The sequence below is a fragment of the Equus caballus genome, chromosome 6 (genome assembly GCF_041296265.1).
Source record: "Equus caballus isolate H_3958 breed thoroughbred chromosome 6, TB-T2T, whole genome shotgun sequence".
NCBI classification, from domain to species: Eukaryota; Metazoa; Chordata; class Mammalia; order Perissodactyla; family Equidae; genus Equus; species Equus caballus.
In genome coordinates, this window is record NC_091689.1 from 8,045,646 (window position 1) to 8,057,752 (window position 12,107).

At 50.7% G+C, this 12,107-nt stretch overlaps 1 protein-coding gene across 2 annotated transcripts; it reads left to right on the plus strand.

Moving 5' to 3' along the window:
• The first annotated feature begins 5,234 nt into the window (after positions 1 to 5,234).
• Positions 5,235 to 10,872, plus strand: CATIP (ciliogenesis associated TTC17 interacting protein). 2 transcript variants are annotated; one of them, XM_023642322.2, is made up of 10 exons: positions 5,235 to 5,368; positions 5,521 to 5,613; positions 5,972 to 6,172; positions 6,423 to 6,478; positions 7,116 to 7,202; positions 7,392 to 7,559; positions 8,837 to 8,961; positions 9,777 to 9,853; positions 10,150 to 10,238; positions 10,451 to 10,872. In XM_023642322.2, exons 1-10 carry the CDS (start codon positions 5,344 to 5,346, stop codon positions 10,685 to 10,687), a joined length of 1,158 nt encoding a protein of 385 aa, XP_023498090.2. In that variant the 5' UTR covers positions 5,235 to 5,343; the 3' UTR covers positions 10,688 to 10,872. The 2 variants fall into 2 exon arrangements, with proteins under 2 accessions (XP_023498090.2, XP_023498091.2); XM_023642323.2 differs by having other exon boundaries at positions 5,240 to 5,368; positions 5,977 to 6,172.
• The last annotated feature ends 1,235 nt before the right edge of the window (positions 10,873 to 12,107 follow it).

Genomic DNA, 12,107 nt, shown 5'->3' on the forward strand with positions numbered 1-12,107 from the left:
CCCTGAGTGAGGCACAATGGCTCAGTGAGCAGCCTCTCTCTTCCTACTGTGATTGATACACTCGGGGCTAGTCCATCAGGGCCAGCAGGACGAAGTGATTAAGAACGTGGACTCTGGAGCCGGTCCATCTGGGTTGGAGTCTACACTTTCCATTTCTTAACCAGGTGACTTTGGGCAAGTTACTTAACCGTTCTGTGCCTCCGTTCCTTATCTGTCCAGTGGGGATGATGCTAGCACCGCCTTAGAAGCTGATCGTGAGGATTAAATGAGTTAATACCTGCAGAGCTCAGCGCAGAGTGAGCCCTCTCTACACAGTGGTGGTTCAGTAGATGCCGACCCCAGTGGCTGGGAGGGCACAGGCTGTCCATGTCACGGGCTCAGACAGGCCAGCCTGCCCAACACAGCCACACAGCTCATATGGCAGCCAGCTCCAGAGTGTCCCTCCACTGGCCTAGGAGGCCTCAAGGGGGCACAGTAACAAGGGTCCTTGACAGCTCTCTTGCAGAGGGTTACAGAAATAGACAGCAGACTGGACATTGATCCTTCTGTGAGCCACTTTGTCAAATTGCTTTCTCCCCTAGCAGCTGGCAGGAAACAGCCAGCACCAAGGGGGCAGACATGAGGGTGGGGAAAGAGTGGAGAACATGGGCTGCTGGAGGTGGGAGCCTGAGGGGGCAGGCAGGTGGAGTCCAGTGCAGCTGGAGGGCCCGATGGAGGAGAGGCAAGGGCGCGAGGGAGAGCGCCAAAGGGGAGAGGGTGCGCGGGGCAGGCTTCCCTCTGGTCAGGAGTCCAGGACAGTAGAGTGGCTAGCGGTTAGGGGGGCGTAGGGAGAGGAACCACGTGAGCTCCCCTTAAAAAGCATCGAGACCACGATTTGCTTTCTTTTTAAAAAACTGTCTTACTGGGGCTGGCCCCGTGGCCGAGCGGTTAAGTTCGCGCGCTCCGCTGCAGGCGGCCCAGTGTTTCGTTGGTTCGAATCCTGGGCGCGGACATGGCACTGCTCATCAAGCCACGCTGAGGCAGCGTCCCACATGCCACAACTAGAAGGACCCACAACGAAGAATATACAACTATGTACTGGGGGGCTTTGGGGAGAAAAAGGAAAAAATAAAATCTTTAAAAAAAAAATTAATGAAACATTTGGTATAATTTCAACTTTCAAAAATAAAATATACATACTGTACTTATACACATATTATAAGTAATGCAAGAAGCTAGTTCTTTAGGAAGAAGATCTAATTTAAAAAAAAAAACTGTCTTACTAATCAAAAAGATTTTGTCAAACTTCATGTAATTCACATATGAAAGCGATATGGTTTGCTTTTTTTTGAGGAAGATTAGCCCTGAGCTAACATCTGCTACCAATCCTCCTCTTTTTGCTGAGGACGACTGGCCCTGAGCTAACATCTGTGCCCATCTTTCTCTACTTTATATATGGGACACCTACCACAGTGTGGCTTGCCAAGCGGCACCATGTCTGCACCTGGGATCCGAACCAGCGAACCCCAGGCCGCCGAAGTGGAATGTGTGAGCTTAACCGCTGTGCCCCAGGGCCAGCCCCCCGGTTTTTTTAATTATAGTTAAAGGATTTAACTATATTTAACTTTATTGAGATATAATTTACATAACACAAAATTCACCCTTTTAAAGTGTACAATTCAGTGGTTTTTAATTTATGCACAGTTTTTCAACCATCACCGCAATCTAATTTTAGAGCATTTTCATTATCCTGCAAAGAAACCCTGTGCAGGTTTCATATCGGTCCCCGCTGCCACGCCGCCCCGCTGCCCCCGTCCCCCCACGCTGGGCCAACCCTGATCTTCTTTCCCTCTCTACAGATGTGCCTGTTTTGGACATTTCAACTAAACGGAGTCCTACAATGTGTGGTCTATTGTCACCAGCTTCTTTCACTCAGCATGTTTTCAAGGTCCCTCCACGCTGTAGCCTGTGTCAGGATTTGTTCCTCTTATGGCTGAATAATACTCCATGGTGTACACAGACTGCAGACCGCGTCTTGTTCATCCATTCATCAGCTGCTGGACAGTGGGGTTGTTCCACTTTTTGGTTATTATGAAGCATGGTGCTGTGAACATCTGTGCACAGCTCTCTTGAGTATACACCTGGGAGTAGAGTTGCTAAGTCATATGGTAACTTCACATTTAACTTTTTGAGGAACTAACCAACTACTTCCCGAAGCAGTTGCAAGTTCTCTTAGTGCCGCTGACGGTGGCTCATGTGCAGAGAAAGGCTTATTCAGAATTCGCTGTGGCTTTTAAAAATGGATACTCAGTTTCTAAAAATGCAAATTTTAAAACATAAGCATTTTCAAAAGATTTAAGTTTGACTTACTAGTCGTATCATTCTAATCATAAATCTAGTGAATGTTAATAACTTTTGAGGGGGGTTTGGTTAGTAAGTGATCCTCTTTTCAAAATTAAAACTGCGTTAGGCAGTTTATGCTGTATTTTTTAATTCCATCTATTCTATTTCCTTTTATAAAGCAATTGATTGTTTTATGTCAATCATATCTCAAGTAATCTGGAAAAAATTAAGTAAAATAAAAAGAATTCAATTCTCTTGAAAGCCCAGAAATAAAACCACACATCTATAGACAGCTTATCTTTGACAAAGGAGCTGAGGGCCTACAATGGAGAAAAGGAAGTCTTTTCAACAAATGGTGCTGGGAAAACTGGACAGGCACACGTAAAAGATTGAAAATTGACTATTCTTTTTCACCATTCACCAAAATAAACTCAAAATGGATCAAAGACCTAAAGGTGAGACCTGAAACCATAAGGCTTCTGGAAGAAAATGTAGGCAGTACACTCTACGACATCAGTATTAAAAAGATCTTTTCGGACACCATGCCTTCTCAGAGAAGGGAAACAATAGAAAGAATAAACAAATGGGACTTCATCAGACTAAAGAGCTTCTTCAAGGCAAATGAAAACAGGACTGAAACAAAAAAACAACCCACTAACTGGGAAAAAATATTTGCAAGTCATATATCTGACAAAGGCTTAATATCCATAATATATAAAGAACTCTCACAACTCAACAACAAAACATCAAACAACCCAATCAAAAAATGGGCTGGAGACATGAACAGACATTTCTCCAAAGAAGATATACTGATGGCCAATAGGCACATGAAAAGATGCTCATCATCGCTGATCATCAGGGAAATGCAAATCAAAACTACACTAAGATATCACCTTACACCCGTTAGAATGACAAAAATATCTAAAACTAATAGCAACAAATGTTGGAGAGGTTGCGGAGAAAAAGGAACCCTCATACACTGCTGGTGGGAGTGCAAACTGGTGCAGCCACTATGGAAAACAGTATGGAGATTCCTCAAAAAATTAAAAATAGAACTACCATACGATCCAGCCATCCCACTACTGGGTATTTATCCAAAGAGCTTGAAGTCAGCAATCCCAAAAGTCCTATGCACCCCAATGTTTATTGCAGCACTGTTTACAATAGCCAAGACGTGGAAGCAACCTAAGTGTCCAGCAACAGACGAATGGATAAAGAAGATGTGGTACATATATACAATGGAATACTACTCAGCTGCAAAACAGAACAAAATCATTCCATTTGCAATAACATGGATGGACCTTGAGGGAATTATGTTAAGTGAAATAAGCCAGCGAGAGAAGGATAATCTCTGTATGACTCCACTCACATGAGGAATTTAAAATTATGGACTAAGAACAGTTTAGTGGATACCAGGGGAAAGGTGGGGTGGGGGGTGGGCACAAAGGGTGAAGGGGTGCACCTACAACACGACTGACAAACATTAATGTACAACTGAAATTTCACAAGATTGTGACCTATCAATAACTCAATAAAAAAAAAAAGAATTCAATTCTCTAAAAATATTTTTTTAAAGATTTTATTTTTTTCCTTTTTCTCCCCAAAGCCCCCTGGTACATAGTTGTATATTCTTCATTGTGGGTCCTTCTAGTTGTGGCATGTGGGACACTGCCTCAGCGTGGTTTGATGAGCAGTGCCATGTCCTCGCCCAGGATTCGAACCAATAAAACACTGGGCCGCCTGCAGCGGAGCGCGCGAAGTTAACCACTCGACCACGGGACCAGCCCCTAAAAATATTTTTTTAAATAAAGCAATTTATTGATATATCAACCTCTCAAGTACTTTTATTGCAATCTAAAAAGTAATCATAAATATAGCAAATTTTATGGTTTTTAAAAGAATTGTTTGGTTCTACTTAAAATTCCATCAAGAACTTAACTTCAAAGTACAGTCTAAATCAACTATTCAGCTGCCCAACTTAAATTGGAATCTCAAGGCTTATCTTTTAAGCACTCTGCTACGCCAAATTATTTTAAACATTTCAAGAACTTGAAATATCAAATATGCACAATGTAACAGAAAAAAATATTAATACTATTAGTTAGATAATCTTAAGCAGTTTTACACATAATTCTAAATCTCCCGAAAGTTGATAGAAAAGTACCCAATAAGACTTTTCTTTTAAAGATTTTATTTTATTTTTTTCCTTTTTCTCCCCATAGCCCCCCAGTACGTAGTTGTACATTCTTAGTTGTGGGTCCTTCTAGTTGTGACATGTGGGACGCCGCCTCAGCGTGGTTCGATGAGCGGTGCCATGTCCATGCCCAGGATTCGAACTGATGAAACTCTGGGCCACCTGCAGCGGAGCTTGCGAACTTAACCACTGGGCCACGGGGCCAGCCCCCCTAAGAAGACATTTGAAGATGATCTTTGCAAGTGATATGGCGGGGGGGGTGGGAGGGACACCTCCTTAGGTGACTGAGGTTTCATGTCAAGATTTTTCTCTTTTGTGACCTGGACTATCAGTCTGAGTCCCTTTTTATAGCCACGATGACAAAGATTCCAACACTTCCAAGTGGGGATCAGACAGCCTACAGCCTGGGGTTTGAGTCATAGCATAATTTAATTTTCAAAATTAAATGTGAAGCCCTTTAGAACAGTAGCCTAGGGTCAGTGTGGTTTAAGGTTTGTCGTGATTGTCATTGTTGTTACCATCACTATTCCGTGTCAGGACCACAATGTGTAGCTATTCACATGGCATCTGCTTGGCTGCAATGCATGTGAGGGCCACAATTTCTCAGGTCAGTCTAATGACCCACATCATCCGCCTGCCTCAAGAATGTCAAATGCTCCCTCTGCTGGACAACACCTCAGGCTTGGGCTGAGCCCTAGAACCCACAGTTCCTACCATTTCCTGCAAGGTCCGGGTGTTTAGTGAGTTGATGGCCCTTTAAGAGGCCCTAGCTAGCTCCCAGTTGCCATGGAGACAACTGGATACAGACTGGGGTAGCAGCCGGCAGCATGTCCCGGAAAGTACAACCTACAGGTGGGAAGAGGGCTGCAGGGACGGGCAAGGGGAGGGGCGTCTTCTCCCTCACCGTCCACCCTGGGGTGGCCTTGGAGGGGTCTGCTCTTGGGACCCCTGCCCCACCCTCTCCTCCCCAGGGTCTGCCATCTCAGCCTCTCCTCCCTCCATAGCCCCCAGAGCCCAGGAGCACCAGCTCTCAGCCCAGGAGAGTCGGCCACCCCCAGAGGCCAATGCTGAAGCCGTGCGCTTCCTCAGATCCCTCCGTGAGCCTGGGCAGTGGGCGGAGGGTTGGGCCCAAGTGTGCAGAGGAGAGGAGAGAGAAGGCCCAGACCCGGCCCTGTTGCTCAGCCTTGAGTCTCCTGGGATTCAGAAAGGGCATGAGGCCGATTTGTTGATATTCTTCCAGGGAAGACCCCAGGGATGGGGTGGAGGGTGGGGGTTCACCTGCTGTCTGCTGTCGAGGCCAATGGAGGGGAAGCAGGGGCTGCCTGGGAGATGGGGGCTGAGGAGGGGGTGGGTGGAGCCCGGTGGGGGGGGGCGGGGAGCACTGGTGGCCAGGGGGTCAGAGTTGAGGCCTAGGAGCGGGGGCTTCATCCATCCCCACCGGATGCTCGCCCCCAGGGCAGGAGGAGCTGCAGATGCTGTTCTTCTCCGAGACTCTGGTCATGGTCTCAGACTCAGGGGAGCCTCAGGGAGAGCTGACCATTGAGGTGCAGAGAGGAAGATACAAGGATGACTTTGGCCTCATGTCGCACTGCGTCCTGGTGCACGCCTTTAGCCGCGGCCTCATGGACAAGATGCTCTGCGGAAACTCCCTCCTGGGTAGAGTTCCTGCTGCCTGATGCTCTTCAGCCCCCATGCCCCCACCCCCATTCCCAGGACCTTTACTCAGGACCCACCCTTTGACTTGACCTTGGCACCAGAATAAGGCAAAGAGCAGGTGTGAGAGAGGAGGGGAGGTTAATCACAGCCACAGACTCAAGACAAGAGTGCCACTTAGTTCTCCTGTGAGTCCTCCAGCCTGGGCCACCCTCCCTGCCTGCAGTCTCCAGCCCCACTCCCTCCACTCCAGGCCATCTCTCATGGAACCTGGAGCTCATGGAACAACACAGTCAGGAGTTCATCAAGGTACCTTCTGGAGCCCCCAACCTTGACCCTAATCCAGGGTGAGAGAATAGAGACTCTGGGAGGAAGGCAGGGGGGTGGGCTCAGTGGCTTGTCTCCCCAGTTACTATGTAGTCCCCACCACACACAACTTGGAAACCAATCCAGCCAGGGCACTGGAGGTCAGCAGCAGGGCGCTTCTGATGACCTTCTCCTGACACACAAACCCTGTGTCCAGCCCACTCTGGTCCTCCTCAGCCAGCATCTGAACTGGCCTTTCCCAGAGCCTGGCCTTTCCCAAGGACCTGTCACCACCTCAGCTCCAAATTCTCCCGCTCTGCGCCCCTCACACCCAGCCCCAGCCACCTCATTAACTTCTGGAACGGGACCCGTTTACACACTGGAAACCACTCGTGCCTAAGAACCTTCCCACAGACACCATTCCCATCATTTAAAACATGTATTCTGAAGTGCGTGTGCTCTTTAACTTCCTATCGCACCATCATATGATGTCTATTCGTGAGCTTTACGACACATGGAAGGTTTTCCATCCAAATCTCCCCATCCTCACGAAGGAGAATGGACTAGGTGACCTCTGGGGGGTCCTGTTCGTATGGGATCCGGTGAGTTTCTGCTCTCCACTCCATGCTCTGGCCCTTAGTTCCACATCCTCCCCATGGAACGGAAGACGAGTTTGCTGAAGCAGGATGATCAACTGGTCATGACCAGAAGCATCAAGGAGGGCCAGGTACGGGCGAGAGCCGGGTGGGAGCCGTCCTCCACATCCTCCCCGAAACCAGGAGCAGGGGCCAGATTGTGGTGAGGCCGGGAGCCTGGAGCGGGGACTCAGCAAGGACTGTATGCCCCGCCCTTGGCTTGCCCACCCTCCCAGCCCCTTCCCGGTTCAGCATTCCTGACCCAGATTTGTCCTGAACAGGAAGTGAAGACCGAAGTGGCTTTTTTCCCCTGGCACTCAATCACAGGCTTCATCTCCGAGGCTGCCAACCTGGTGTTGCTGAGGGTGATGGCCTGGCGGCAGACGGTGCCCAGCAACGCCCGCTTCCTGGCCTTGGACACAGAGGGCAAACTCTGCTATTCTACTTACGTGAGGGGTCGCCTGGGCAGGGGACTTGGCCTGGGGGCTAACTAGAAGGGGCAAGGAGGACACTGAGGTGGGAGCGGTGGAGTGGAAGAGGGGGCGAGGGGGTGAGACTTCCAAGAGCAGGGGAAAGCAAGAGCACATTTGTCACAGAGATCAAGCATGGGGCAGGTGAAGTGAGTGAGAGGCACAGAAGGTGTGAGCAGTTGAGGGAAGCAACGCTTTTTACACAAAAGTCAGTGCAGGAAAAATAAACACAGCAGAGGGCTGTTTTTAAAGACATATTTTTTAACATCTGGAAATGGAACATCTCCAACTGCGCTTAAACATTCTTTTATTATGTCTCAACCCTGAAGGGTGTTCCTTTTTTTCTTTAACTTTAGCTAAAATTTCATAATCAACATACCTAGGACTTGCCACAATATATGATTTTGTGTGTGTGTGTGAGGAAGATCGTTCCTGAGTTAACATCTGTGCCAATTCAATCTTCCTCTTTTTGCTTGAGGAAGATTGGCCCTGAGTTAACATCTGTGCCCATCTTCCTCTATTTCATGTGGGACACTGCCACAGCATGGCTTCACAAGCGGTGCTAGGTCCGCACCTGGGACCCAAACCCGCAAACCCCCGGCTGCTGAAGCAGAGTGCACAAACTTGACCACTACACCACGGGGCCAGCCCTGCAATGTGTGGTTTTAGCACCATGCCTCTGAACACACCCTCTGGGGCTGATTTGACCAACTTTGTAAATGACACTCTAGTCTTTTCTATCACACACATGACACACAGCAAAGTGTTTGACACAAACAGGCACATGCCACTTCCCCCTCTTTTCTCTGAAACGTGTTTTATGTAGCCATAACAGGGGTTTCAGTGTTCATCACAACAGGGGACCCTACCTGCGGCAGCACGGGCCTGGGGCAGCCACCGTCTCAGTCTAGTCTCACTCCACAGAGCCTCCTGCCCCTGCCCCCAAGAGCCCACCCCCATCCACCCCCTAAGTGGTTGGTCCTCAACCCTGTCACAGAATCTGCCACCCAGAAGCACTTGGTCATTGAGATGGCAGAGCAGGGTGCAGCTGGTTCTCTGTGAAGGGACCCTCAACTTAACTTGGGGGTGCAAATCAGATCTCGGGGCACCTGAGGGTCCAGAAGGCCAAGGGTTGCTTATCACTGGTAAACAACTAATGAGGCTGCAAGAGGGAGCAAAGGGCCCGGGTGAGATTGGCGGGGAACCCCTGGCAGGCACCCACCTCACCTCCCTCCCTCCATTTCGGCTGCTGCCAGCAAGCCCTGGGCTCCCAGGCGATCCAGGTGGGCCACCAGCAGGTGGAAGTGTTCACCGTGGAGCAGACTGTGCACTCGGAGGAGGGCATCCCCATGTCCTGCCAGTTCTACCTGCTCCCTGATGGGTGAGCTACCGACCCCAGGCCGGGGGCACTGTTGAGCCAAGCAGGGGTGCAGTGATGGAGGGCGCGGGCGCAAAGGGGATGCCGTTTCTGGGGACTCCAGGAAGAGCAGCTGTTGAGGCCTGAGTGCCCCTCGCTTTACCCACATCACTCACCCCTTCTGCATTTATTTGCACATCCTCCTGGCCCTCACGGCACCTCGAAACCGCCCTAAACAGCCCTGAACGGTTGAGGACGTCCACTCGGACTCCACAGGGCCGATGGCATAGCTAAAGCAGCTGCCACAGGTGTCGGGTGTAATATTGAAAAATGGCAAGATTTGAACAACTCGATAAAATCAATGTGCTGGGAGAAGCATCCTGGCACACTGCCAAGCGGTCACCAGCAAAGTGTAGGCACCAAATGGTGAGAAAATTCGGGAGGGGGAGAAGAATTTGTTTTTTGAAATTTCCAGAGGTATTGACATAATCATTTCCCTGGGAAAAAAGTAATCAGAGCATTCTTGGCTTTCCTTACTGTTGTAACTTAGCGTGTTGTTTCTATTTTGAGTGTTGCATAGCGGGAGGTTCCTGGTTTTTTGGTGCTTATGCTTCTAAAGTTCCCAGTCCAGCCCTGGCACACCAGCAAGCATCTCCAGCATACAAACAGTACCCAGTGTGAAAAGGAGGGGCCGTTCTCTGGGGATCTAGAAATGAACAGGACCCTGCCACACAGACAAGTCAGGAGGGAGTAAAGGGAGGCCCCTAAGACATCCCTCAGGGGAGTGGGCTGGTCCAGGAAGATGCCCCTCTCACACCTTCTTCTGTGTTGCTCCCCAGGCACGTAGCCAAGAGAGTCCAGGTGGGCTCCCCCGGCTGCTGCATGATCACCAAGATGCCCATCTTGAGGGAGGAGGGTGAGTGAAACCTCTGGCTGGCGGCGGAGTGAAGGGGAGGCGGGAAGCCTAGGGCCTTCCAGGGCGCAGGGGCTGGATTAAGTGTGGGATGAGCGGGAAATCAGACGGAGAACCTTTGCCCTCTAGCCCCTGACCCCAAGGCAAGTTTGTGGGAAACCCCTTCCAGCAACTCTGCCCACGTGAGCAGAACCTTGGGGTTTCAGCCGAGCCTGCAGCTTGGCTGTTCTTGGGCATCCCTCTGTAGCCCAGGAAGGTTCTGGGGTCCGTGTCCGCAGCCTTCCTCCCTCCCCACCCAGATGAGATTGAGCCTCGCCCAGCATTTGAGAAGAAGCCCCTGGTGTGGGAGGAGGACGTGGAGCTCTACTCGAGGTTCATGGAGCGGAAGGTGAGGGGGGCGGCAGCCAGCCTGGGGGCCCCATTCCCCGGCCAGGAACCCTCTTTCCTGAGCTCTCCTGTGCCTGGTTAAAATGCATGCCCCTGGGGGCTGGGAGGCCCCAGCATCCCTAAGCCCTCCTTGGAGAGAAGAAGGGGGGCCTCCTGGGGCGGGGGGGTCCGGGTCGGGCTCAGGCTCGGTCCTCGGTCCTCGGTCCCCGGCAGGAGGAGCTCCGTCTCAGCCACAACAGCTACCTGCGGCAGCACCCGGAGGCCCACGCGCTCATCTCCGATTTCCTGCTGTTCCTGCTGCTGCGCCAGCCCGCCGACGTGGTCACCTTCGCGGCCGACTTCTTCGGTCCCTTCGCCGTGCGCCGCCGGCCGACCCCCTCCCTGCGCTCCTCCAACCGGCCCAGCCCCTTCCGCTCGCTGGACCCGGAGTGCAGCCCCAGCGAGGGCTAGCGGGGCGCGCCGCCGGCAGGAAGCGGGGCCTCCGGCAGGCCAGGCGGGACGCCCCCGGGGGCGCGCTTTCCGGGCTGCGGTTTGGATGGGAGTAAGCGGGGCCCTCCCGCGGCGCTGCCCTGCGAGCCGGAATCTTCCCTGGCCCACGTCTTGTCTTGCACTAAAAATAGGAACCGTTAACAGTGTCTATCGAGCTAACTGCAGCCTTTCTTCCTAGATGCTATCATTACCAATATTCCTATTTTACAGAAAAGAAAATAGAGGCACAGAAAGGTAAAGTAGCTTTTAAGAGTTAGCAGGTGGGACGCAGGCTTCATACCTGGACGTTGGTTTCCAAACCCGGTCACTAGGTTAGCGGGGGGTGCAGGGGCGGAGCTTCTTGGCGCTCGGAATCACCCTGGATACCACGAAGCGTAATTCCCCGCTCTCGGCTCCCAAAGAAAAAGAGCAGACGAAGTGGGGCGACTGGGGCGGGGTCTGGATCACCACCGGTCTTGCTCATCACCTCCGAAACCTGCCAAAACACCCGCCCCCAGCTCTCACTCTCCACCTCCTTCCTCCCGGTTCCCACTGATACACAGGAACCCCCAACTGCAGGCCGGGTCCCCAGTTCCCGGCTCCCGGAGAAAAGAGGACGGGCAAGTGATCATCCCCTCCTTTAGCCTCCTTGCTTTACGTTTGTCTGGTCAGCGGCTTGTTTCTGCCCAATGATGGCCACCGCTCAGTGGCAAATATTAGGCGAGCTCCCCCAAGGCAGCTGGTGACGGGGTGCTGGCTCCATCCCTCCATCTATTCGCTCATCCGACCTGCTGCTGCAAGATGGGAACTCGGAGACGCCCTGCGCTCTAGTGGACGATAGGAGTCGGCATCTACAGGGCTGGGGGGTGGGGTGGGGGTCTGTGACCCAGGAATCAGGAAGTTTTCATAGAGAACTGCCACTTGAGTTAAGCCTTAAAGAATTTTTAATATCTTTTATTGCCTCCTTATTTCAAAGGAAATACGCATTCATTAGAGAAAACTTAGGGCGATAAAAAGAAGGGAAATCACCTTAATCGTTCAACCTTGAGGCAGCCACTCCTAACGTTTCAGCAAATAACCTTTCCACTCTTTTTTCTAAGCATAAATGTGGTTGGTGTTTGGTGAGCGTTTACTCTGCCAAGCACTTTCATAGAGAATGTTTCATCCGGTCTTTCCACTCCAAGGGACTCGGTCTTTTTTTTTTTTTTTTTAACAAAAATGAAATCATACAGTAGTACATGCTCATTAACTGGCAATTGCATACTTAATTACATTCTTGAAAAGTTTCAAACATTACAGACAAACCTGGGATCTTCCTGGATTACCACCCCAATCTCCTTGCATTTGTAATTTTTTTCGTGTGTTGTAACTGGCTTTGTTTCATTTAACAATATATTTTGAA

Excerpts from the sequence above, each read along its gene's own strand:
- CATIP (XM_023642322.2), top strand. The coding sequence starts at position 5,344 with ATGTCCCGGAAAGTACAACCTACAG. Across the intron at positions 6,173-6,422 it reads CTGCGGAAACTCCCTCCTGG|GCCATCTCTCATGGAACCTG; the intron begins GTAGAGTTCCTG and ends CCTCCACTCCAG. Across the intron at positions 9,854-10,149 it reads GCCCATCTTGAGGGAGGAGG|ATGAGATTGAGCCTCGCCCA; the intron begins GTGAGTGAAACC and ends CTCCCCACCCAG.